This window comes from Heloderma suspectum, chromosome 2 (assembly GCF_057233095.1).
Source record: "Heloderma suspectum isolate Gila_16-S chromosome 2, 16-S_ref, whole genome shotgun sequence".
Lineage (NCBI taxonomy): Eukaryota > Metazoa > Chordata > Lepidosauria > Squamata > Helodermatidae > Heloderma > Heloderma suspectum.
The window spans coordinates 141,989,059-142,017,028 of record NC_139459.1 but is presented as its reverse complement, the minus strand read 5'-3'; the positions used below and the strand labels follow the sequence as shown (position 1 = coordinate 142,017,028).

The following is a 27,970-nucleotide window of genomic DNA, read 5'->3' as shown; positions in this document are numbered from 1 at the left end:
AATTAGTGCACAACTGAAAACTGGTCTAGGTATATTAATCTCATAATGTAACAATATTGAAACACACTTAAAATCATTTATACTTTTTGCTGATTTATCTTTTAGTGAAAATGAATAGTGCTTAAACAGAAATAATATAAATGTGAAAAAACGATGTCGATAGAATGTTGTGCATGTAATAGTAGAAAATTTAAACAATAAGTATATTCAAGAAGTCTTTGTGAAATTCTTTTTCCAAAAGTCTTTTCTGAAGGTCTTCTAAAAGTCTTTTTCCAAGAGTCTTTTCTGAAAGTTTACAGGAACCCAGTATGATCCTGTTTGGCATATATATCGCTTCTTCGGAGTGAAAAAACTATAAAGATATTGCAAATATCAAGTCTATGAATGAATTTCTTTAAAAATGAATATTTTAAATTTTAATTACACATATATAAAAACATTGTTTCAAATAAGCACCAAAATTATTTTTCAAGAATTGTTGCAATAACATTTTCAAAAACATTTTCAAAAACCCAGGGGGCTATAATTTACAATCAATCTGTGATCCCCACACTGTGGTTTGCGGTGATATGGGGTTTTCTTTTTTTTTCCTGCTTGAAATACTGAGTAGTAAATATTTAATACATAACACTTCTGTGCTCCTTTATCCATTTGCCATGTGCGAGAAGTGTAGGGAGTTGGCCTGTAAATCATTTGAGTAAATTGAGGTTGCGTAGCATTATCTGGCCTGCAAAATTTTTACTACTGGGAGTGCTGCATATGATGGAAGATATTCCGTTTGCTTCTCGTGTGTAAAACTGATTTGGTGCAGAATGGAGTACTGCATGGACTGGGGTTGGGAGGAGGCGAGAGAGCCAGGTTCAGCTCTCTGCCCAGTCATGGAGTTCACTGAATGGCTTTCCCCAAGAAACAGCTAATCCGTGCTTCCTAGGCAAAGCCCTCAGAATGTTTGTCATTTTCAACAACCCAAATCGCATCTCTAAATGCAGCATTCAGGGACAGCCATAAAGAAAAATCCATATCTAAAAACCATCACATAATATGCTATAATTCATTTCTTACAATCTGCTTCTTGACTGCTCTGATGGACACACAGAACTTCTTCAGCATTAGGCTTTCCCATTCTCTGCAATAGAAGGGGCAGTTCCATGTGCACAGAGTTCCCCACCCCAGCCAGTTAAAGAGACTGCTCATGTAAGAGGTCCACATATGCACCGCAGTTTGTGTGCCCACAAAGAATCACTGGATCTCATGGCATTTCAATTTGCTGAATCTGAGCATTTACCTTTCAGAGTATGGGTAACTGGTGACAGCTGGTGACTGATGGACAATTGGTGACCAGCACTCCTTGTATAGTCTCTTTCTGATTATTTTTTGGTAATCCCTCCATGCCAAATGGAAAGAGGACCACTTTGAGGGATAGGTGGGTTTCCCCCATTCTGCTCCTTCATTGTGTTTCTGTGCTCTGCCCTGCGTTCTACTTCCCCAGGGTTCCAGTTGAACAATAGGCCTATGCAGGCATTTAGCCTGCTCATCTGAGGGCTAAAAGTACGGAGGGGATACGGGTGCACATGCAAGCCCCTCCCCCAACATCCTCATCCCTTCCGTTCCTGCCCTTCCCGTGTTCAGCAGGGAGTTCAGAAGGGGGCTTCCATTCATGTTCACCTGAATGGGAGTAGAAGGCCCTGTGCATCCCTTTGAGAACCCTGATAAAGCAGGGTTACCAATTGTCTGAAGGCTTCTACTTGTGTTCCAGCGAATACGAGTAGCCGCCCCCTCTAGATCTCCCTGCTCAGCCCACATCTCTTCGCCACTTTTAGCCCTCTCATGAGCAGGCTGAATGCTTAGGAGAAGTTCTCAAATTAATTCCACATCTGGAGTTTGCCACAGCTTTCTGATCCTTTAGTCCCCACCTTTACTGATGCATCTATGCATATATAACTGGGGGGTTTGCAATGTTTTATCAATGCACACCTTAACACTGGTAATGCAGAGGGGGGAGAGAAAGGCAGGAAGGAACTGAAAGCTGTTGCAAATTCATTTCAGAAATAAAAACAGAATAATCGAGCATTGGTTCCACTTTGGAAACAAGACTAGATAATCTGGAACTCTCAAATCCAATGGGAAATTTCAATTAGGAGAATTTTGGAAGCATCCCCATTCCCCAGCCACTTCTGACGTGTCATGTGTCTCCCCTTGGGCAAAATGTCATGATGCATCAGGGGTCTTTGCAAACCTTGGGAAGATTTCTGATGTCATCGGGGGTGGGGGTGGGGAGGGGAGGTCTAGTCCTCAAGCAGCTGGGCTGGGAAGAATAGCCCCACCTCCCCCGAACCAAATGAGGAAGGCAGCCATCACTCTGTTAAAGAAAACTAGTACATTTTGCATTTCAGAGCTCCATATGCAATATGGAATATCAAACTCACCTGTGGATAGAGGTGATCCAGTAGATGTTGTTTACTTGGATTTTAAAAGGCTTTTGACAACGTCTCTCTCCCAAGCAAACTTAGCAGTCATGGAATAAGAGGAGAGGTCCTCTTACAGATTGGCAACTGGTTAAAGAACAGAAAGCAGATAGCAGGAATAAACAGTCAGTTCAACCAATGGAGGGATGTAAACAGTGCGGTACCCCAAGGATCTTTTAACTTGTTCATAATTGATCTGGAGTTAGGGGTGGGCAATTAGGTGGCCAAGTTTGCTGATGACACCAAATAATTTAGAATGGTTAAAACAAAAAGGGATTGTGAAGAGCTCAAATAGGGTCTCTCCAAACTGGGAGAATGTACATCAAAATGTCAAATGTGATTTAATGTATGTAAAAGCACATTGGTGCAAGGAATCCCAGCTTCACATATATGCTGATGGGTTTTGAGCTGGAGGTGAATGACCAGGTAAGGGATCCTGGAGTTGTGGTGGTGATCTTAATCTAAACATCAACTCAGTACTGCAGTTGTGAAAAAGGTGAATTCATGTTAAAGATCATTAGGAAAGGAATAAAAAATAAAACTGTTTTTATACAATAGTGTGACCACACTTGGAATACTGTGTACAGTTCTGGTCGCCAGCTTCAAAAAGGGTATTGTAGAGCTGGAAAAGATGCAGAAAAGGGCAATCAAAATGATCAAGGGGCTGGAGCAACTCCCCTATATTGAAAGGTTACCATGTTTGGGGCTCTTTAGCTTAGAAAAAAGGTAAGTAACGGCGGGGGCCTAGGGGGGCCTAAGTTGGCAGGGGGAGATAAAAATTATGCATGGTGTGGAAAAAGTGGATAGTGAGAATATAAGAAGAGCCATGCTGGATCAAACCAAGGGTCCATCTAGTCCAGCATTCTGTTCACACAGTGGCCAACCAGCCTGTGGGGAACCCACAAGCAGGACACAAGTGCAACAGCACCCTCCTGCCCATGTTCCACAGCAACTGGTGTACATAGGCATACTGCCTCTGATACTGGAGGTACCACATAGCCATCAGGACTAATAGCCATTGATAGCCTTTTCCTCTGGGAAAAACTTCCTCTCCCATAATATTAGAATCTGGGGTCATCCAATGAAATGAAATGGTGGGAGATTCAAGTCAGATAAAGGGAAATACTACTTTGAACAGCACATAGTCGAACTATGGAACTTGCTACTGAGATACAGTGATGGCCACCAACTTGGATGGCTTTAAAGGAGGATTAGATAAATTCATCCCCTTCATGGATCACTGCCTTGTTGTGGCGAAGGGGCTTGCGTAACTCAGTGAAGCCATAAGCTATGCCGTGCAGGGCCACCCAAGACGGACAGGTCATGGCAGAGAGTTCTGACAAAATGTGGTCCACTGGAGAAGGAAATGGCAACCCACTCCAGTATTCTTGCCAAGAAAACCCCATGGAACGTATCACAAGGCTAAAAGAGATGACGCCGGAAGATGAGCCCCTCAGGTCGGAAGGTGTCCAATATGCTACTGGGGAAGAGCAGAGGGTATTTCCAAGTAGTGCCAGAAAGAGTGAAGCGGCTGGGCCAAAGCCGAAAGGACACTCAGCTGTGGATGTGTCTGGGGGTGAAAAGAAAGTCCGATGCTGTAAAGAACAATATTGTTTAGGAACCTGGAATGTCAGATCAATGAATCAAGGTAAGCTGGAGGTGGTCAAACATGAGATGGCAAGATTGAACATCAACATCTTGGGAATCAGCGAACTAAAATGGACAGGCATGGGCAAATTTAATTCAGGTGACCATCATATCTACTACTGTGGGCAAGAACCCCTTAGAAGAAATGGTGTAGCACTCATAGTCAACAACAGGGTGGGAAAAGCAGTACTGGGGTACAATCTCAAAAACGATAGAATTATCTCAGTACAAATCCAAGGCAAACCATTCAACATCACAGTAATTCAAGTCTATGCCCCAACCACTGAGGCTGAAGAAGCTGAGGTTGATCGGTTCTATGAAGACCTACAACACCTTCTAGAACTAACACCAACAAAAGATGTCATCTTCATCATAGGGGATTGGAATGCTAAAGTAGGAAGTCAAGAAATCACCAGGATGACAGGCAAGCATGGCCTTGGTGTACAAAATGAAGCAGGACAAAGGCTAATAGAGTTTTGCCAAGAGAACACGCTGATCATAGCAAACACCCTTTTCCAACAGCACAAGAGGCGACTCTACGCATGGACATCACCAGATGGTCAATATCGAAATCAGATTGATTATGTACTTTGCTGCCAAAGATGGAGAAGCTCTATACAGTCAGTCAAAACAAGACCTGGAGCTGACTGTGGCTCAGATCATGAGCTTCTTTTTGCAAAATTTCGGCTTAAATTGAAGAACGTAGGGAAAACCACTAAACCATTCAGGTATGACCTAAATCATATCCCTTATGAATATACAGTGGAGGTGAGGAATAGATTTCAGGGATTAGACCTGATAGACAGAGTGCCTGAGGAACTATGGACGGAGGTCCGTAACATTGTTCAGGAGGCAGCAACTCAATCCATCCCAAAGAAAAAGAAATGCAAGAAAGCAAAGTGGCTGTCTGATGAGGCTTTACAAGTAGCTGAGGAAAGAAGGGAAGCGAAAAGCAAGGGAGAAAGGGGAAGATATACCCAACTGAATGCAGATTTCCAGAGAATAGCAAGGAGAGACAAGAAGGCCTTCTTAAATGAACAATGCAAAGAAATCAAAGAAAACAACAGCATGGGAAAGACTAGAGATCTCTTCAAGAAAATCGGAGAAATCAAGGGAACGTTTTGTGCAAAGACGGGCATGATAAAGGACAAAGAAGGCAGGGACCTAACAGAAGCAGATGAGTTTAAGAAGTGGTGGAAAGAATACACAGAAGAACTATACAGGAAAGATCTGAATGTCCCTGATAGCCATGGTAGTGCGGTCACTGAACTTGAGCTGGACATCCTAGAGGGTGAAGTCAAGTGGGCCTTAGGAAGCATTACTAACAACAAAGCTAGCGGAGATGACAGTATTCCAGCTGAGCTGTTTAAGATCCTAAAAGGTGATGCTGTTAAAGTGCTGCACTCAATATGCCAACAAATTTGGAACACTCAACAATGGCCACAAGACTGGAAAAGGTCAGTTTACATTCCAATTCCAAAGAAGGGCAATGCCAAAGAATGTTCAAACTACCGTACAATTGCGCTCATTTCACTTGCCAGCAAGGTTATGCTCAAAATCCTACCAGCTAGGCTTCAGCAGTATGTGAACCGAGAACTACCGGAAGTACAAGCTGGATATCGAAGAGGCAGAGGAACTAGAGATCAAATCGCCAACATTCGCTGCATCATGGAGAAAGCAAGAGAATCCCAGAAAAACATCTCTTTCGGCTTCATTGACTACACTAAAGCCTTTGATTGTGTGGATCACAACAAACTGTGGCAAATTCTTAAAGAGATGGGAGTACCAGACCATCTTACCTGTCTCCTGAGAAACCTGTACAAGGGCCAAGAAGCAACATTAAGAACCAGACATGGAACAAGCGATTGGTTCAAAATTGGGAAAAGAGTACGACAACGCTGTATATTGTCACCCTGCTTATTTAATTTTAGTACATCATGAGAAACGCCGGGTTGAATGAATCACAGGTCGGAATTAAGATTGCCGGGAGAATTATCAACAACCTCACATATGCAGACGATACCACCCTAATGGCAGAAAGTGAAGAGGATCTAAAGAGCCTCTTGTTGAGGGTGAAAGTGGAGAGTACAAAAGCTGGTTTGAAACTCAACATTAAAAAAACTAAGATCATGGCATCTGGCCCTATCACCTCCTGGCATATAGAAGGGGAAGAAATGGAAGCAATGACAGATTTTATTTTCTTGGGCTCCAAGATCACCGCAGACGGTGACTGTAGCCATGAAATTAAAAGACGCTTGCTCCTTGGGAGGAAAGCTATGGCAAACCTAGACAGCATAGTAAGAAGCAGAGACATCACCTTGCCGACAAAGGTTCGTATAATCAAAGCTATGGTTTTCCCAGTAGCAACGTATGGCTGTGAGAGCTGGACTATAAGGAAGGCTGAGCACCAAAGAATCGATGCCTTTGAACTGTGGTGCTGGAGAAGACTCTTACGAGTCCCCTGGACTGCAAGGAGGTCAAATCAGTCAATCCTAAAGGAAATCAACCCTGAGTGCTCATTGGAAGGACAGATACTGAAGCTGAAGTTCAAATATTTTGGCCACCTAATGCGAAGAGAAAAGTCACTGGAAAAGACCCTGACGCTGGGAAAGATTGAAGGCAAAAGTAGAAGGGGACGGCAGAGGATGAGATGGCTAGATAGCATCACCGATGCAATGAATATGGACTTGAGCACACTCCGGGAGAGAGCGGAGGACAGGAAGGCCTGGCGTGCTATGGTCCATGGGGTCACGAAGAGTCGGACATGACTGAACAACAACAACAGATAAATTCATGGAGGAAAAGGCTACTAATGGGTACTAGCCATGATGGCTATATATTACCTCCAGTATCAGGGGCAGTATTCTTCTCAAATAATACCAGTTGCTGGGGTGGAGAATTGGAGCAGATTATTGTGCTCATATCCTGCTTATGCGCTTCCCATAGGCATGTGTTTGGCTACTGTGAGGACAGAATGCTGATTAGACAAGCCTTTGTTCTGATTCAGCAGGACTCTTCTTTTGTACTTATGTTCACTTTTGTACTAGTTTGCCTCATATTTTGTAAGATTTTAATATCTAACATCCTCAAAATACTTGACAGATATTGGGCATTTCTACATGGGGCATTTCTACATGGGGCATTTCTACATGAGGCATTTATTGTGCACTTGTCATTCCCTACTTATGGTTGTTTATGGGTTTGTTAGACAATTTCATGATTCTCCAGTTTCACTTCTGTGTCTAACCAGCATTTTTGGCGGGGAATCTTAGAGCAGGGGAAATGCGGCATTTAATTGTGAAAGCAAAAGAAAGTGCAATTTCCGCTTGTGTATTTGCACTACTCTGCTATGCCACGGTGCCACCTAGAGGTTATGTAGTGGAAAAGCAGGAAATGCTTCTCATGTGACGTTTGTATCTCAATTCTGCGATGAAACCTAAACTAGATACAGTGGATTAACAATGGATTAATTGAAAGGCTTATTAATTGGCTCTCACCCCAAAGCAAACAGCTGCAACTGAATGTTATCTATCTCTATTTAAATGGTAGTAATTACTGCACTGAGAAGGACACATTAATTAGTTGTTCAATTGTGCAAAATGATGCGATGACTGTTAACCTTTAGCACAAAAGGATAAATGTTACTTTTCTGTATATGTTATGTGAAACACTGAGGTAGTTTTTCTATCTGTGTGTTTTGTAATGCCAGGAAGGCAATGATTTGGTAATAGTTGCCTGTCCTGAATATTTCTGTATAGTGCTATCATACTTAATTTAGCAAACAAATTAACAGGTCCCGCCCGCCCCCTCCCAAAGTTCACAGAATGACACAGTTGGCAGAGGTTAAAATGCTTACCACTTGCTGTGAGGCACAAGCTATCTACTCACTGTCTCTCCACTTCTACCACGACTAAGAGATAGCTTATGAAATCCAAGGTTTCCGAGACTGCACCTGTATGTAGGCCCATTGAGGACTTAACACTAGTTTGCTGCCAACCTTGGTTTGCAAATCAATAGTCTTGGAAGCATGAATTTCCTCCTCTTCCTCCTCCACACTCTGGAGCAATTGCCCCCTTCCATTCTCAGCATTAACTATAGGTCTACATTACATGTGCAAACCATGCCTAATGTAAACCTTGGTTCCCTTATATACAGAGATTAAAACCATTCAGGCAGGCCTTTGGCATGTACCCTGATCTGTTGCTGAAGGGGGGGTTAATTGGTTGCGTGGTGTCTATTTCTTTTCATGTTGTGTTTTAATTGTGTTTTTATGTTATGTTTTAATTAAGTTTAACCTGTATTTTATTATTATTAGCTGACCTGAGCACCATTTTTGGTGGGAAGGCAGGCTATAAATTAAATAAATAATGCACATTCAAATCAATCCCCACAGAACTATGGTTTGCTGCTTCCAGGTGTTCCACTTCTCTTCCCTTTGCATTTTCTTGATTTTGCTAGTTTCTTCTCCTGTCTGTCCCCCAACATACCTCCACCACTTTCCTCCTGCCCACCCCAGGGGAACCTCACCTTCCCTGCAAACAGTGGAAGCCGTACTTTTGAAATTATCTCCTTACCATCCAAACTAGTAGGTAACAGCATACAGTACATCCCCCCTCTCTTTGTATTAACAAACATTATATAAGCTGACTGTTCAAATCTGTGTAACGGTCCTGAAATCATTTTGGCGTGGTCTGCCTCTGCAGCTTCTCCTGACACCTGTTATCAGAAGCACAACATCTGTTGAAATTGAACAATATTTCTACAATAATTAAATAAAACACAAAACTGTTTCCTTGTACCATCCATGAGGAAATGGGTTGATGGAAAGGATGAATAGACTGTTTTGGGCAACAACCTGGGAAGGAAACAATTTGAGAAACCCTGTTTGCCTGTAGAACCACTCCTCATTTCATTACACATGAATATCATCTTTTGAATTGTTGAGAGGATGCAGAGCTAACACCAAACTTACTAAGTATTAGGATCTTTGGGGGTCCTTTATTCAATCCAGACCTAAGCACAAGGAGATTCACAATTGTTGAAGGAAAAACAAAAATACAGATTGTATACGATAAGAAGGCTGATGCTAAATGGTACAAATTTCAACCAGGCGACTTTGTTCAAATGCAGCTGCCCGGGATTAGAAAGGGACAATCCAGATATTCTAAACTGAAGCAAATTGAAGAGCTCATAGGGCATGGGTAGGAAACCTTTTTGGGCCCATGGGAACATTTGGTAATTTAAGAAACTACAGCCACCTGCCGTCTTTATTTCCTAAGAATGTCTCTGAGTCCCACGTGTGGCTCAGAGGCATTCATGGGAAAAGAAGACAGGAGCTGCTAGAGGCCATCACTTTGCTTTGAAGCAATTCCAGCTGTGAGCAAGAAACATTTTTACAAAATTTAAATGACAAGTGGGAGGGGTAGGGCACCTCAGTGGGCACCAAGAAAGGTGTCTGAGGGCATATTCATGCCCATGGATGCCATGCTGCCTACCCCTGTCATAGGACGTTCTGTGATACTGAATGATGGTAACATGTCAAGAATGGAACATGTCAAGATTTTCCAAAGTTTGACAGAAATGGTAGGAGTGGAGTTTGACCCTTACTCTAATTTGGACCTCTCAGATGGAGAGTGGTGAGAGAGCTAAGCAGTTTACAGGAGGATCCACTGTCAAAGAGTCACATTCCTGATACAGGTGTCCGGAGAAGAGCTGAGGCAAGACCACCAAAAATATTTCAGGACTTTGTTACAGTTTTGTGCAATCATCTTATATAATATTTATTAATATAAAGAGAGTGGATATGTTGTATTCTGTTAACTATTAGTTTGAGTTTGAGGAAGTCTATCTTGGGAGGGAGCCAGTAGGGAAAGAAAAGAGGGGAAGGAAAAGGGAACTGCAGTTATGGCTGGGAATGAAGCTGGAAATAATCAATATTCTTTGAAAATACTAGAATTTCTTATGGAGGAATGACCTAAGCTCTTATTTTTAGTGGAAGTGTGACTGGTTTATAGAACGTTCTTGAATCACAGGAAAGGTTAAATCAGGATTCTGGCATGATGACAGTGAGCAGCGGCTACTTCATAGAGAAATGTTGCTAGGTGACATGAGATGACCCGCCTTAACTGTATGGTGGCCTCTGTGACCCACTAAAGTCTACACTATTTAGAGTCTTAATGTTTTGTTCTTTGCGAAAGGCCCTTCAGAACTCGTGGGGGGGGGGCAGCATCTGCTTCCTGTAACTTTGGAGCCTCCTACTGGAATGGTATTCACTTGACAATGTAAGAACAGCCTATGCTGGATCAGTCCACCCTCTGCCTCCAACAGTGGCCAGCCCGATGCCCCGGCAAGTTCACAGACTGAGCAAGCTAAAGATAACAATCCCCTCTTTCTTGTCCCCAACATTAAGTTATCAGAGGTATATTGCCTCTGTTAACAGAGGTTCCATTTAACTGCCATGGCTACTAGCTATTAATAGATCCATTTTACATGAATTTGTTTATTAAAGTTATGTACACTAGGCATTACCATCTCTTGTGGTATGAATTTCAAATGTTGAGTGTGAAGTACTTTGAATTAATACTCAGCCTTTTTTTGGTCAGATCTCAACCTACTGCCAGTCAATTTCAGGTATGGCACACAAAAGTTTCATCCTGAGAGGGGGTGAGGTGGATTCATAGCACAAACCTAAATGTTTTTGTTCAGAAGCAACTCTCACAGGTTTCATTGTCATTTCTCTCAAAGTATGACTGCAGAAGAAAGCAGAAATGGGAGTATGTGTTATCAATTTTACCTGGGCCCTTTTTGCTGTTGTTTAGTTAACTGAATGGGGCATGGTCAGTGCTGGCTCCAGGATTTGGGGGGTACCTTGGGCATGGCACCCTCAGTGGGGGGCCCTAACTTAGAAGAGGCAGGACATGCAAACTGAGATCTTAGGCTGTATCTGATCTTCTTGGATACTCTGCGCACATTAGAAATGGTAGCACTGTTCGGGTAGTGTGTCCATTGCTGGTCTTGGGGCGCTGGCAAATGCCCAGCCTTACCACCCTTTGAGCTGGCCAAGAGTTCTGAGAGAACCAATATTTGTGGGTACTAGAAAGACCCCTCTCATTCAAGGTGAGATATTACATCTCAACCAGTCAACAACAAAGATTTGCTTGATACTTTAAAATCTGACAGGTCAAAATATAACAGTGCTTTACATGAGAGTTTTTGTATGCAAGTCTTAAACCTTTAAGAAATTGTGCCAGACCTATTATTGAGATGACCCATGCAGATAGGGCTTGGATATTGCCTTATAGACTAAGCCAAGTGAAGAATTTGGTTTAACATTTATGTATGTATGTATGTATTACTCAACCTTTCTACCAAAAAGTGGCCCTTAAGGCAACTTGACATAGTTTGGCATTCTCTGGCTGGAAACAGTAGTTTTGGCAGTCCCCACCCCCACTCCCAGTGACTTTAAGGTGGGTTCAAACAAGGATTGCTGTTCATGACGTGTACGTCATTCCTTTTCTGCTTCTGGCAAGCAGGCATTGCAGGTTTTTAGTATTGTTTCAAAACTCCACAAACCCTGCTTGCTGACCAGAGCTGGCTGAAATAAGGTGTACACCATAGGAAGTGGTGCCCCTCACAAACCACTTTCTTCCAGTCCTCTTAAAAACTGTCTGCCTCCAATCTCTGGTTGTTTGCTTGCGACATATCTTCCTTGAGTTTTGAGTTATCAAAATAATACTTGGTGAGTATACATGACACAATTCTGTGTTTCAAGTTTGAGCAATAGCTTATGCAACAAACATTGTCTTAAGAGGTCTGGGAGGCAAGATGTCAAACATTGTAATGTAATTCTAACTTGAAGACTAAGATACAAGTTGGTGTGCACATTCAGGATGCAATTCTTTGTGTCATGTTTGCACCCCAGCCCATTTTGAAGGGGGGGCAGAAAAGATGTAAAGCACACTTTAATGTGCTGTTTACCTTGAGTACTGAAGGTTGGATCCATTGAAATCTACAGGACTTAAGTTAAAGTATGACTGACTTGTCTGATTGATTTCAATGGGACCTAAATTCAACTAACATTGTCTGGATCCAACCCACCGTATTCTGATAACTAAAGGAGGACCTCCCACATGTTGTGATTTATTTGCTATTTTAATGTTAGTTTTGTGGTCTTATTAAGGGCATAGGCTTTCAGAGACTCAAACAATATTGATATACATCTACATAAATATTGAAAAAATCTTTCCATCAGGAAGATTCTTTATTCTAGCACCCACAGAATAGCTGTTCTCTCTCTCTCTCTCCTTCTCCCCCCCGCATTTCTTGGCTCTGGGAAAAACAGAAACTGTATGCGATGCAATAGAACATAACAAATAACTCATTTGGTAGCATGGGTGGCTTCCCATTTAATCTGCACCCATTCACCCTGTCATATACATTGATACGAGTGGCACTAACACCCTACATACATACACAAGGATGTACTTTTCCAATCATAATCCCACTTATATGTTTGCACAAGTGCACCTCTTACTACCTTATTGGCCTTGGGAGGAAAAAGTGGTTTATGATTCCTGTCACCCTTCACTCTCGTGCCTGCCTTGGTTAACAAACAATGACCAAATTGGCTTCCGTGTAACAAAAACAAGAGACTGCTCCCTTCTGTTGAACTATAAAAACACTTTATTGTCCACAGAAGTTCACAGGGTTTATCTTGAGAAAAGAGCAGGAGAGAGGGCAGGGAGGTGGTGAGAATGTCTTGGGTTTTCAAAGGTGTCTGCTGCATCCAGGGGCAGCCCCTGTCTCTCAGCTACGGTGGCTCAGGAGCAGGAAGAAATAACTGGGGGGAAGGGGGCATAAGTTGCTCTCCTCACAGGCTTCCTTCTCATGGAGATGGTAAACATCTGTCCGTGTGGGTTTATATGATTGACTGCTCCCCCATGAAAGAAATCCCTTTTCATAGAAAGCTGGCATATCACAAAGAGGGCAAGGCCAGAACCCTTCTGCTTGACTTGGGCTGAATAATCCTTTGGGGGATGGAGACGGAGGAACTGAAGTGGAAGAACCACCTTTTCCAGTGCCCTGTTGGCTTGTGCCAGGAGGGTGGAAGGTAGAAGAGGTACGTTTTTCCTTTTTATTTAACTGGTTTCAGCCATTTTCTTTCTCCACCCCCACACTCTTTCCCTCTCATTTGTTTCAAGGTGAGGGAAATGAACTATGCCAGACCCAAGCCTGGTGCAGTCCTTCCCCAGTCTGAGGGTGTGTTTGGGGGCAAGGGAGGGACTGGGATCTTGTGGGTCCACAGTTTCTCCTGGCACGCCCATGGAATGCCTCCTTTTGTGCTCACTGATGTTGGAGTGTTGACGTCAGAGTAGCACCAGCTGCAGACCTCTCTGCAGCAGCCTCATGGAAGAGGCTTGCAAGGTCAGGTCTCCCTCTCTGACAAGTCTCCCTCTCTTTTTGACCTCAGATGGGGAGATCTGAAAAAACCTATGGCCCCTGGGATGCCCTTCCAGGGACCACAGGATTGCAGCCTTAGTTTTCTACATGGAGGGAATTTTTTTGTATGGAACCTTGTGAGCCTCCACCTGCAATCTGTAGTAGTATAGCCCACATGCAGGTTTACCACCTTGGTAGGAACTAGGACCATCTGTGATGAGTAGACCCGCCATGAAATTTAACTTGAAGTGAAATTTCAATTTGGAGCATACTACTAGGTAGAACAAATGTAGGAATTTTAAAGGAAGCTTTAAAAAAATACAATAAGAGTTTCTCAGGTGGTGTCTCCACATCCTTCTCCACTGTATTCTGCCTAAAGTAAAACTTGGGGCAAATCTGGATGACTCTGCTGTGTTAATATTCAAGTATATTATAAGAACAGTGACTATTTCTGAGCGGGGGGGGGGGGGTAGCACATCTCTAGGATGAGCTGAAGGGTGGGATGTAGAACTCTCCAAGTAGGGAGACATGACCCTGGAAGAATCTTCTCCAAGGCTCAATATTTCTGTCCAAGAGTCTTCCTAGCAAAATTCTTGCATCTCAGAGCCACCACTTCCTATACTAACTATTCACACTAGAGTGGCATGATTGTATTGGCTAGGAACACTGCTAAATTTCTGTGTGTTAGGTTGCTCTTAAAGGGATAGCAGTAGGGGAAGTTGAGAAATTAGCACCTACCAACAACTGACAGGAGCCGCGGTGGCTTAGTGGTTAAGACGCTGAATTGCAGACCGGAAGGTTGGCAGGACAGCAGTTCGAGACCTGAGTGCTGCGTGACGGAGTGAGCTCCCGTCTTCAGTCCCAGCTCCTGCCAACCTAGCAGTTTGAAAGCAAGAAATTGCAAGTAGGTAAATAGGTACCGCTTCGGCGGGAAAGGTGACAGCATTCCGTGCACCTCGGTGTTCAGTCATGCCGGCCACATGACCACGGAAGCGTCTTCGGACAGTGCTGGCTCTTCGGCTTGGAAATGGAGATGAGCACCACACCCTAGAGTCAGACACGACTGGTTGGGGACCTTTTTTAACAACTGACAGACATGAAAGTGGTGAGGAACAGATCAGTATGGAGTGCTAAAAGAACATTCTGAAGTTCCTGAAAAAACAGTTAATTCCACATTCATCATTAAGCTTAGACTTTTATTATAATCCTACAGGAGTTTCATCAGAACATGTAAGCTACTTCTACAAACAGAGCTTGGGAGTCTATGAACCTTAGTTACAGCAACCTCTGCAGTTACCCAGGTTTCAAAACATTTTGTGCAACCATTTAATGCTGGTGGACTTCAAAACATCCTGTGGCATTGAATTCCAAAGGTTAATTATGCATTGCACAAACACATACTTCTTTTTGTTCTGCCCGAACCAGCTGCCAACCAGGTTCATCAGATTGATAATCCAAGTTCTAGTGTTTGAAGAAAGCAGGTGAAAATAGCCTAAGACAATGTCTGAACTGCCCCTTGGAGTCAGCGCCAGACAAAAAGGTAGTAATTGGGGCAACTTGGCCCTAGCTCTCAGTGGCCAGAATCCAGTGGGGTGCTTACACCCCCTGCTGATTCTTTTCCGCCCTGCCATTTCCCTTCCACAGGCAGTGGGTCCCTCCAGTTCCATTGTGCAAGCAGGAACTACCGCTTACACAAGGGAGATTTAGCACTTCCTAAGGGAGGCGCTGAAATGAGCAGAAACGTTCATTTCTGGAAGGAGGCAGGTTAGGGGAGCTCCCTTATGCCAGCTCTGCAGATCTGCCTCCTTCCAGAAATGAGCATTGCTCCAGAAGTGCTAAAGCACAGTTGTGCAAGCAGTCAAGTTCACTTGTGCAGCACAGTTGGTGGGCAGAAGAGAATTGGCAGGGGCGGAAGCACCCCATTGGATTCTGCCTTGTGCTTCCCTAGCAATGATGAAATTACAATTTCATTTAATCACAATCAAGCTCATACAAGAATGTTGCAGGAGCCTTGTAATCATCACTCTCTTTTGACCCAATCCCTTTCCCACTCTATGGGTAGAATCCAACTAAAGTCCTTAGAGTAGACTCATTGAAATGAATGGGACTTAAGTTTGTCATGGCTAACAAGTCCCATTCATTTCAATGGGTCTACTCTAAGTAGGACTTTAGTTGGATTCTACCCTATATGCCCGAAACATTCCCACATCTTTAAAATCCCAGCTAGTTCAGTCACCATCTCCACTCTGCAAAGAATTGGCGCAATACTAACGAGAGTAAAAACCCAGGACATCTGGGGTGTGTGCATGTGTGTTTAACTTTCTTTGCTTTCCTCTGGATGCAAATTTGAAAACATGCTTCTCTTTGCAATGTTGACAAATGCAAAGCCCATCTACTTAGGCCTGAAATATTAGGCAGACAGTAGATAGGGAGACAGACAGTGAAGCAAAATTAAAATCATAATCCTTTAGTTTCTCAAGTAGTAGGAAATTCAGGTCGTTTCGCAACATCCATTTCTTTGTGAGTAGGAAGGAGATATGGTGGCTCAGGAATCAATGTGGCAGTGTAGAGATAAAGCTAGAGAGACACCTAAATGTTTCCTTATCAATTTATTATTAGCCCCAGCTCATTAAATTCATATATTACACCTAGGGCCACCAATGTGGTGCTCACGGACAGCTCCCTTGGTCCCCATCAAGTAAGAGTTAATTTAAAAAACAAAACAAAAACAAAACTGGCCATGCTGGCAAGTTGCAAAGCAACACACCGTCCTTCAACATTAGCTTTATTTACAACAATACCTCTAGGTCCCACGTGGGCCCCAGAGGCATTGTTAGAAAATAAAAATGGTGTGCAGCTGCAGCCCAGCACTTCATTTTGAAACACAGCCGGGAAAATAAAGGTAAGCTGTGGCAGGGAGCATCATGTGGCGCTAGAAGGGGTGGTAGGGAGCAAGGGGGGGTATTTTGCCTAATTGTGTGTATGTCTTGCCTTTTTTTGTTTGTGTGTAGCATGAGCTAGTTTGCGTGCTTATCTGGGGGTTTCTCTGAGCTTCACCAGTTTGCCTGCTGTGAAATGGGTATTCTGTTGTGCTTTGCGATTTGGCATCTGCGGCTCACACCCCATCTCTGTCTTATACTCGGTTTCATGGTCAAGTTACTTGTATCTGAACCTCATCCATTTGCCTTCTGTGAGATGGGTGTTGAGAGAATAAAACTGTGGGTTTAAAAGAGAGAGGTTTTCTTGTTTTGGACCTCAGGTTACACCTGTACCTTGTACTCAGATTCTTGGATGAGTCACTTTTCTGGGAAATTGGTGTTTTGTGATAGGCCACACCCACCGTGACAGTCATTTTGTGAGACACACTCTTAAAATTTGAGATGTGCCTACTGGCCCCAAAACGTTGGAGACCTTTGTAAACACAAATGCATTACACACTGCATTTGACACTGTTTATCTTGAAAGCTTGGATGTTCTTTCCTCTAAAGGTGATCATCCAAGACAAGTTTAGAACGGAAAATAATTTGCTTCCAAAATTCTCTGTAAGTCTTGATGTTGAATTTTCTCCTAATAATCTCTAAATACCTGAATATTTACCAAATTTTTGCATCTGTATTTCCCATGTAATTATATTTGATGTTGATATTTGACAGTTGATATGCAATGGTACTCAGCATCTGGCATCACTTGATAAATAACATAGATTTATATTTAGCATATATATGAGTGTGCAGTTTGTGAGTGTGTATTTGATGCCTACCAAAATCAAAACAATGGAGAGATTAGCACTTTAATTTTGTAGTAAACATTTTCCTTTTGAAATCCAAATTATTTTCAGTGACATTTTACATTCAAAATTTGAATAGTGACATTAAGATTTGGGGTGGATTTTTAATATTTTCTATGTTTGAGCTGCCAGGAAAGCATTTTTCATTACATTTTGACAGTGTCAGAAAATAACCTTCCTGTTTAAGATGGCCTGAGGATTATTTGAAAAAGTTTGCCTGTTCAGAAAGCATTTTGAATTGCCTTTATTTGCAAAATTTGATTGGCTACATACTGTTATGATGTCATCCTGTTTCCTATGTGACTATGTCATCCTCAACTGGCTGTTCCAGAAAGCATTACTCTCATTCTCAATTGGCTTCAGTCATTTGCCATCAGTGATGCTGCTACACAGCCAAATCTGATCTTATTGCCTATATAGTATTGTGAATTTATGATCCAGTTCCTTATGTGATCTCTGATTGGCTGAGATCACCCATGTAGCTTATACAGTAAGAACAAGAAGTAATTAGAAGAAAAACGTGGCACTGAGGCAGCAGATAGGGGAAACTATGGCAGTGAACAAGATGGGGGGTGGATAGATTAAAAGATAAATCACAATTAACAGGATTTGGGAGACATTTTACTAATCCCTTACCCCAGCATCTGAAAATCAAAATGGGAGAAGGTTCTGTGTTGCCCAAATATTTGCAGCAATAAACAATTAATTAATTCTAGAACAACCCTATGCTTGTCTACTTGGAACTCAATGGGACTTTCTCCCAGGTAAGTGTGTATGAGATTGCAGCCTGAATTAACTGTAACCTCATTTGTGAGATCAATGTGCAATAACAGCGGCGACCTCATTTTTGAGACCAATATGGCAATAACATTCTATACCAAATTCAGTTAAACACATGGAAATCTCACTGATGCTCAGCCTAGAATTATAACTAGCTAGGATTAAGTAATAGAAGCCTTCCTCCCAGCGCCGGTGCCAAATGAAGTTAGCCAAGTCCTTACCAAGGAGAGGGCCTTTTCAGTCTTGGTTCTCTGGTTGTGGATTGCCCAGCTCAGGCGGCACCTACATGGCTGTTCTCTTGGTGCCAGGTGACGCCTTTTCATTCTTCCAGGCATTTTAATCCTTCCATTTTTATTGTTTTTCAATATGTTGTATTTTTAGATCTTTACTCTGCTTTTGGTTTTGGTTTTATATTGTAGTTTTAAACATTTAAAAGTTTCATACTGTGTTTATCATGCTGTACTTCGGCTGGTTCACAAAGGTTAAAGCCATAGGGAGCTTTGGCTATTCTATTTCTATCTGGTATAGAAATGTAATACATGAATAAAATAATGTATTTTGGTACATTATTTCAGAGTGAATAATGTTTAAAATATTTTGCCTCATATGAAAATTGGCCCATCTAGCTCAGTACTGTTACCTGAACTGAGAGCTGCTCTTTGGGATTTCAAGTGGGAGCTTTCCGCCAACCCTTCCTACCGATGTCAGGGACTGAACCTGGGAGGACCTCTGGTGTGCAAAGCTTGTTAGCTGTTACACTATTGTGAAGCTGTTAATTTTAAACTTTCCTCCTCCGCCACCACCTTTTCTTTTGTACGTTTCCATTCTTTCCTTTAAATTTTATTTATTAGATTCTCCAACACAAATAAAAAGCAAAGATAACTGTAGCCCTATTCAGGCATTCAGGAACTGTGTAGAATACATGCATGAGAGGAATCGTGCTAGCCTTGCACCCCTCTGTCATAATTTCCATTGCCTTCAGCGTTCAAAATCATGGGGATAACCGTCACAGATAGAGGAGGCTCTCCCCTTCAGAAAGTCACCCTCCATGTGTAGAGGGAAATGGAAATGATGACAAAGGGGGCATGGTTAGCATGCTCCCCCTCCTCATACACTTAATCTACACTGTTCCCAAACACCTGAATAAGGCTTATATTGGTCCACTGGCCTGGCTGTTACCCACATCTGTCTTTTGCCATGAGCAAAACATACATATTCCTGGGTGGGCAAAGAGCAGAAGTAAAGAGAAACTGGATAGTCTTTATATTAGCAGAGCCAAAGATTGGGGTGGGGTGGGGTGGGGTGGGGTTTGCACTAGGCAAAAAAAGTCAACTGAAGCTAAATAGCGGAATGTTGCCTTCTGGTTGGAGGGAATGAAACCCTCTGAGTTAAGAATGCAAAGCTGCTCTTCAGGTGGTAAGAAACCACTCTCATGTCTCCAGATAGGGTCTGTAATCTCTGTTTTGAGATTGGGTCTAAACTGCAGATCTCATGGCCATAATACCCTATTTTTGTACTTTTTGTTTTGTTGTTTCCTCTATTCCCTGCTTCAGGTACCACCTAGGGGGTGTCTCCATGACAACAGAAGGAGAAGCCAATGGTGGCTTACCCAGATTTTTCAAGGAGCCAGCTGTGGTCTGCACAGGGCTCCATGAATGAGTGCACTGCACCATTCCAAGTCCCTTCACAGGAACATACTTCCAAGTGGGGTGGGGAGATTGGAGTGAACATCATCAGATTGGCAGGGGCTGATCAACCAATGCGAGAAGCTCCCCGCTCCCATCCGAGAGGCTCCCCGTCCTTCCTTACGCCTGACAAAGCTGCAGACGATTCAAGCTTCTCATTAATTACTCCAAAACAAACTTTAAAGAATTACAGGTGCAGCCTTCTTTCTCCCCTGATGCTCCTGATGCTGCAAACCATTGAAGCCTTGCATTAATTACTCCCTTACAGCTGAGAAAGCAGCTTTGACATAGCACTTATAGGAGAGTTAACCCTCTGAATACTTCAAACACGTGGTCCCAAGCAGCCCCCTATCTAATCCCCTATTTCTGCCAAAAACTCCCGATGCTGCAAAGGATCAAAGCTGTGAATTAATTACTTCAGAAAAGCAAGGAAGCAAACATCAAAGACATGTAGCTTCAACATTAAGGCTCCTAAGTGCATTATTTCAATTCATGGGAATCTCTGGTAACTTCTGGAGTGCACATTTTGGGAACAAGCCTCATTGACCACAATGGGAGTTACTTCTGAGTAGAGACACATATATTTGTGCTGGGAAAGACAGGGACGGGAAAGAGAGATGGGAAACCTGCCCCCTTTCTAACCCAATGCAGCACAGGGTCGAAGGTGCAAATTAGTTACTTCTGAATGGCAATAAACCAAACGACAGCGAATCACAGCTTCAAGACAGCACTTTACAGCCTTTAGGGAATTAGTGCTTTACAATGGTTCTGGTCCGGGTTATCTGAAAGACCATATCCTCCCTTATGAACCTGCCCATGTTCTGAGATCTTCTGGGGAGGCCCTTCTCTCAGTCCCACCACTGTTGCTGGCACATTTGGTGGGAACCCAGGAGAAGACCTTCTCAGTGGCTGCCCCACAGCTGTGGAACAGCCTTCCCAGAGAGGCTAGGATGGCTCCCTCCTTGATGTGTTTCTGGAGGCAGGCTACAACATTCTTGTTCCAGCAGGCCTTTGGGACATGGTTGGAACCTGGAGGTAAGCTGCTAAAATGCTGTTTTAAAATGCTGTTTTAATGTTTTAATATAATTTTAATTATTTTGTTGTTTAATTTATATTTTAACCTTTGTATATTTTCATATGTTTTAATCGTATATGTTTAAATTTTTGTACACCGCCTTGTGTCCCAGTACTGGGAAAAAAGCAGGGTATAAATAAATATCATAATCATAAAATGTGCTATTTTGATTGAGGGGGATCTCTGTAAATTCTGAAATGCACATTCAAGGACAAGCCTCATTGACCACAATGGGAGTCATCTCTGACTAGACACTAATTGGTTTGGGCTGCGAAACACAGGGACAGGAAACACACTTGACCGGGGTCATGGTGAAAGGCACACCCCTGAGCAGGGCTAGCGTACACGAGGTCAGTGTGGGGGTTGGGGCACACAACAGCTATACTGCAGAGAGCCTGCTTTGAGGAAAAGAATCGGACTTAAAGTAGTCTCAGGAAATCCGTTTTTTCTGTGACAAGCTCCAAGGTGGCTACAGGATGGCCACAACGTCATGTGCCCCAAACAACCTCGAAATGGAGCCAGTTCACAGGAAATTGACTGTGGGGACACCCCCCAGGTCTGATGGAGAATTCTGGAGAACTCAAAAGCTTGCTCAGTATTTTGTGGGATTTTGGTGCTAATAAAGGTATTGCCCAACTGTGGATTTTTGAATGTATTAATTTGTAAGCCCACAGGCAGGACCATTTCTATATTTCATTGACTGCACAACACTTAGGGAGCAATCCTATGGCCACTAGTCAGCAGCTAGACGGCCATAGGATATGTGGGTTTCCGGGAACTGACCTCGGAGGCTGCGTTCAGAAGAGGAGCACGAAGCAGCAAAAACGGGCTGTTCCACGGCAGGGAAGGCAGAAATGCCGGTATGACACATCCTATGTATTGTCCAGCAGCCTCCTCCCCTGCTCCGCCTTCCAGTGGTTAGACAGCCGAAATCGGCTTTCTAGCCGCAAATGCAGGGCAGGAGAAGCACAGAGGGAACGATCCCATCCATGCTTCTCGTGCCCTGCATTGGATAGGTGGTCGCCTCTGAGTTTGGAGGCAGCTGCCTATCCCCATAGGATTGCACCCTTCGATGTTTAAATAGTCATTATTATTATTATTATTATTAAAGTTTCCTGAACATTGGTTTTCACTCTCTCCCATTGCATCACAAGAACTCTAGAACCCATGTAAGAAAAAGAAGCAAGATTGTGCCTTCTGAATTGTGAACTTTGAAGGAAGGCTGGACAATCTCCCTTCCCCCCCCTTTTTTTTATTCATGAGAGTAGAAAATGGTTTGAAAGAGGTATTGCTGCTCATGGTATGTACTCTTATGCTACTTCCCTCTTTGTTAAAAAAGGTTTTGTAGCATTTCAAAAACCTTAAAATCTGTCTGATCAGAGGCAACAGTGAGATGAAAGAAGTATGTATGTGCACTACAAGAACACAGAATAATGCGCTGTAGTTACAGGAAGCCAGATTCCAGCTGAACATCAGGAAAAACTTCCTGACTGTTAGAGCAATAAGACAATGGAACCAATTACCTAGGGAGGTGGTGGGCTCCCACACTGGAGGTATTCAAGACAAGGCTGGACAGCCATCTGTAGGGGATGCTCTGACTTGGATTCCTGCACTGAGCAAGGGGTTGGACTTGAAGGTCTTATAGGCCCTTTCCAGCCCTACTATTCTATGATTCTAAGCTAGTGACTATTTTTATCCTACAGGTGTGTAGCAGCCAAGGCTACACTTGCTAGATCCCATTGCCTTGTGACATTCTTGCTTTCTCAAGTATGTTGGCTTGGTCAGGATTGACCCTTGTTGTTCAGTCATTAAGTCATGTGCGACTCTTTGTGACCCCATGGACCATAGCACGCCAGGCCTTCCTGTCCTCCGCTCTCTCCCGGAGCGTGCTCAAGTTCATATTCATTGCATCGGTGATGCTATCTAGCCATCTCATCCTCTGCCATCCCCTTCTCCTTTTGCCTTCAGTCTTTCCCAGCATCAGGGTCTTTTCCAGGGAGTTTTCTCTTCGCATTAGGTGGCCAAAATATTGGAGCTTCAGCTTCATTATCTGTCCTTCCAATGAGCACTCAGGGTTGATTTCCTTTAGGATGGACTGATTTGACCTCCTTGCAGTCCAGGGGACTCGTCAGAGTCTTCTCCAGCACGACACAGGATTGGCCCTCCCATTCAGCAAAAATGAGGTAGCCCCCTCAGCAGATTTTGGGTGACATTAGAAAGTGGCAAATGGTTACTTTCATTTGATGCATTTGTATATTTAATTAAATCTGACATATTTTTATTGTGTGTGTGGGGGGGGGGGTGACATGCGGGTCTTTTGCCTTGGGTTCCAAAAAGCATTGGGTTAGCTCTGAACTGGGCTGCCTGGTTATCCTAATGATCCCCACATCTCCTCTGCGTATGTGCGCGCACACATAGTCACACATGCCCAGTCTGTAAATTATTCCTCCATCCGTTCACCCTTCATGACCCTGACTACCATCTTGGCTGGTTCATACAAGAAAACTGATATTTTGAGAATATGCCTTTGAGTGAATGACTATGGAGTAGCTTCAACCTTCATAACAGTCAATAAATGGCTTGAATTTTGGCCCACATCAGAGAAACTGATGCCTCTTTCAAACAATTTTCACTTCCTCAAAAGCTATTGACAGTCTCCAGCCCAAAAAATTCTCAGTCGAGGAACATCAGGCCAAACTCAGTGTTACATGCAGATGTGTGTATCATTACTATAACTGCCTGTTTAGGCAGGAAAATGTGCTTTTGATGAGATAATCAGGACTAGAGAAGCAGTGTCCATTTGACTCTTCCCCTGTCTTCTGTTTGCCCTGCTCCAGAGGCACTCAGGTGGATTCTCTCCCCATGTGGGGCTCCAAATTCATATTTGTAAGGCCAAACCTGAACCTGGAACTTGGGCAGGGGATAGGAGGGAGGCTGATTGTGGGAGATGGACTGGAAACATGGCAGGTGGAGGAGGGTTAAGCACACTACACTGGAAGCAGCTTTTCTTGTTAAAAAAGGGGGTTGGGGCTAATGTTGCATATGGCGACACATAACATCTAATTTGGCCCTACTTTGGAAGTTTGTCATTGCTCTTTCGGGGTTCATGGCTCTGAAGAGGACTGCAGAAATAAGGTTCTAGAGATGGCTATGCTCCTCGTTTGAGACCAGTCAGCTGGACTGTACAATCACTGACTTCTTTAAAAATAGGGGGAAATGGGAAGGGAGGGGGTAAAGCAAAGTGAGAGTTCTTCTTCCAGATGGGGTTCTCCTACTGCTACCTGTCAAAAGGCATTGTGCAGCTATTCTCATTCTGTCTTTCCCCTCCTCAACAGGTTTTTTTCTGCAAAGAAAAAAGACAGAAGAAATGGTGGAAAAATACAGGAAAATAACAGGAAATACAGGTGGAAAATAACATTGCCTGGACCCCCTGTACGAATGAGACAGGGTGATTGCACAGTCAACACCTCATCTGGAAGAAGCACCCCATGCGATTTTGCTTAAAGCAGTTTGGTGCACACACTTATTCTTATTTTGTTTCCCTAGTCCTATCCAAGGGGCTAAAAATGATATTATTGTTTTCCTTCTCAGGTCCAGACTTTACCATTGAAAAAAAAGATACTAACACATACGGATAAAATATGATACATCATGGTATAGGACTTCTAATTTTATCAAGTGCTTTGCAATCTTTTTTGTGCTTGCCCTCCTCCAAGCAAGGCTTAGGATGCAATCCTATGCATGTTTAGACAGAACCCCCCCACACACACACACACTCCCAGCATTCCCCAACCAGCCCCTTTTTCTGTCTAAACATACATAGGGTTGACTTGCCCAAGGCCACATCATAAGTCCATGGCACTGCAATGTAGTTATGCTTTTCTGCCAGGGTTTTTGTGCTCTTAATGGGGCATATGAAAAAGCTTCTTGAGCTTTTTTCTACCCATCATGCAGCTGTTAAAAACACCCTGTAAGGAAAAAATGTGGCAACTGTACATGGGGAATACTTAAACCCACAACTGCAAGTATTTTTAAAATAAAAAAAGAAGGCAAATATTCATGCCAGTTTGGCAGACCACTCCTTCATGCTATGTGAGCTTAAGATCGAGAGATTTGCTAAAAGCAGCCATCATAACTGCCATACACAGAAATATATCCTACAGAAATCAGTGGACTTCCAAGTAAACACATTCATTTTTCTGGTAGGGCTCCTGTGCCTTAAACAACTGTGTGACAGGCAGAAATTCAGCAGGTGCAGTCTAGTGTTTCCCATAGCTACATCTGGCTAAGCATGTGAGCCATGAGCCAGGATGTTTTTCGAATTTCACCCCCAGGCATGAACTCACTGAGCAGCCTTAGGCAAGCCACTGCTCTTACTCAACTTTTCCTCTGCAATATGAAGTGGGTTATTATTTTTATAGCATCCTTCACATCACATGCATCTTAGCATGACCATGAAGCAAAACCCAGAATGGGGTTATGCGGATACCAGAAGGCTTGAGGGAGTCTCGGTCATTGAGGTCACCTGGTGTTAGCCCCTAGCCCACTCTACTCTTTCACTTTCACCCCCAAAAGTGAATAGCTGCCATTCACTCCTGCCGGGACAAATTAAGGCATCCTACTCTGGGGCCATCAACCAGAGGAAATCAACCCTGACTGCTCATTGGAAGGACAGATACTGAAGCTGAAGCGCAAATATTTTGGCCACCTAATGCGAAGAGAAAAGTCACTGGAAAAGACCCTGACGCTGGGAAAGATTGAAGGCAAAAGGAGAAGGGGACGGCAGAGGATGAGATGGCTAGATAGCATCACCGATGCAATGAATATGGACTTGAGCACACTCGGGGAGAGAGCACAGGCCAGGAAGGCCTGGTGTGCTGTGGTCCGCGGGGTCACGAATAGTTGCACACGACTTAACGACTGAACAACAACACTCTGGGGCCATGTTGTGATAAGGGCAAGATATACCCTCCACCCCAATACTAGATTGTCTGGCCGTCTCTGATAGGGATCCCAAATGGGGGGCACAATTCCCCCTAGGAATCCTTGCATTACACAAGACATCTCTGCACACAACTCACTGGTATAAATATCCATACAAAGCATGATATTACTGGCCTACCTTACAGGGTTGTTCAGCAGATTATTATTATTATGCTTGTCACGCAGTCCCTTAACGGTACAGGATACCTGTGTGTGTGTGTAGGGAGGTGTTACTACCCACTCTAGACCAGGCTGCTGCTAAGACCTCGCCTACCGAAATGCAGCTTTACAAAGCAGAAGAAAAAGACAAGAGCGGAGGAGGGCGTGGAAGTCGCTAAGGCGGCTACGGGGACGGAGCCAGCCCCCCAGCCCCGTATCCCGCGCCTCGCCGTATGTATCACCCCCCACCGCTCGCTGCCCGCTGAGGAGGGGCCCCGCGGGAGGCCTTCCCGGCCCGGCCGTGTTTCCTTAAATCTCAGGTGAGGCGGGAGGCGCCGGGGCGGGCCGGGGAGGCCCGTCTTCCCCCGCCTCCGCAGGTCCTGCGACGCTGCTCCTGGGCGCCGCCAGGCACCGGCCGGGCTCAGCGGCCAGATGTTGCACCCGCCACCGCCCGCTGCTGGCGCGGGCCGCGGGCTCATCCGTCTCCGGCGCAGACCGGGGCGGGCCTCCGGCAGCCGGGGCGAAGGCGGAGGGCGGCCCGCTCGGGGATGCTGTGCTGAGGCCAGGCGAAGCGATGGGGATGCTGCTGCTGCCGCTGCCGGGGGAGCGCGGCGTCCTCCGGCGGCTCCGGGCGGCCCTCCTGCGCAGGCTGCGGGGCGAGAAATCCTGGGCCAGGAAGCTCGACGAAAGCAACCTGCTGCAGCAGAGGAGGTACGTCCCGGGCACGGCGGCATCTCGGCTCCCGGAGCTTCGGCTTGCGATTCTGATGGGAGCGAAGGTGCCCCTGCGCGTACGCAGAGCGCCTCTCCTTTGCTGCCAGCCACCACAGCCTGTTGCGGCTACGGGGGCGTCATGCGGGCGGCCGCTGCTGGAGACGGTTAGCCAGCAAGGGGATTTTTTTTGATATCGTGCGCTCGACTTCAGCTGCGTCCTTCTCAGCCCTTTTCGGCCCCTCGGGATGCCCTCGTGGGGACTTGTTCGAGAACGGGTGGAAGGGGCCAGCTGGGGAATGCTGGGCGTTGTAGGGCCTGTTTCAGCCTGAGCATGCATGGGATGGCGCCCTTAAAAACCCTTTCCCCCGTGGCGGAGCGAATGCCCTGCTGTGACTGGATCCCGGACGCAACGACTTGAGCTGCTCACCTGCCCGACATGCAGACCATGCTGTATGCTGTGTCTCCTGCCCGCCAGCCGCCCTGGAAAAGCGGGGCTCTTCTCTCTCATGGGGTGTTCAGAGAAGAGGGCAACCGAATGCCGTAGCCCTGGAGATGGGTGTGTGTGTGTGTGTGTTTCTCGCTCCATCTGTCTCTTTATGAGGGCAAGATATCCGCTGTGTAGGAACTAAAATTCGTCGGGAATTCTAAATGTTGGCACCTGTAGATTTAACCAAAGTGCCTTAAAAGGCTTAGGGACAGGGGGCTGGAGCCTGGTTCTGACGCCAGGTACTCAGAGCTGGCATGTGTGAATTAATAATAAACAGCATGTGCAGCTTGCATATCCCTCACCTCTGAGTCGCCACCAATAGCTTTTACCCATCTGAGGTTAGGGAGAGAGAGAAGTGCATCTGGGGTAGAGGGCATGGCCCAGGCGAGGTTGACGTGACCACTGGTGTCCTTGAGAAATTAAGTCCTGCCACTTCTCCATCAACCAGAACATTCTGACATTCTACAGTTCTCTATGCTTTGTTGCCTTATAAACACTGGCATAGGTCAGCAATGGTTCACGCCCACTATTACTACTGGACTGTGTACTCAACGCCTTATTGAAAGAAAAAGCACTATATAGAACATGCCCAGATAGCAGCATATCTCAATCCTGGTCTGGCAGTGCTTGGAAAAGGCAGAGGTAGATTTTATTTATTTGTTTGTTTATTAGATTTATTAGTCACCCATCTGGCTGGTCACCCAGCCACTCTGGGAGATGTACAAGTATGTAATAGAACAGTTTAAAACAA

The 27,970-nt window shown here is 44.4% G+C and overlaps 1 protein-coding gene and 1 long non-coding RNA gene across 3 annotated transcripts in view; one reads left to right on the top strand and one right to left on the bottom strand.

Annotated features, from left to right (window-relative positions):
* Positions 1-88: 88 nt before the first annotated feature.
* On the bottom strand, positions 89-27,302 carry LOC146352885 (uncharacterized). Of its 2 annotated transcripts, XR_014787873.1 has the most exons (5): positions 27,160-27,302; positions 24,159-24,220; positions 14,471-14,637; positions 2,427-2,552; positions 89-352 (listed from the first exon to the last, which is right to left on the bottom strand). It is a non-coding gene; the product is annotated as an uncharacterized LOC146352885 (long non-coding RNA). The 2 variants fall into 2 exon arrangements; XR_014787874.1 differs by lacking the exons at positions 24,159-24,220; positions 27,160-27,302 and adding an exon at positions 26,000-26,429.
* Positions 26,334-27,970, top strand: part of LOC146352884 (transient receptor potential cation channel subfamily V member 6-like) — a 109,265-nt gene continuing 107,628 nt past the window's right edge. The window contains exon 1 of the mRNA XM_084835090.1: positions 26,334-26,730. Coding sequence (XP_084691216.1) covers positions 26,594-26,730 — 137 coding nt within the window. The 5' untranslated portion in view covers positions 26,334-26,593. The remainder of the gene's footprint in view (positions 26,731-27,970) is intronic.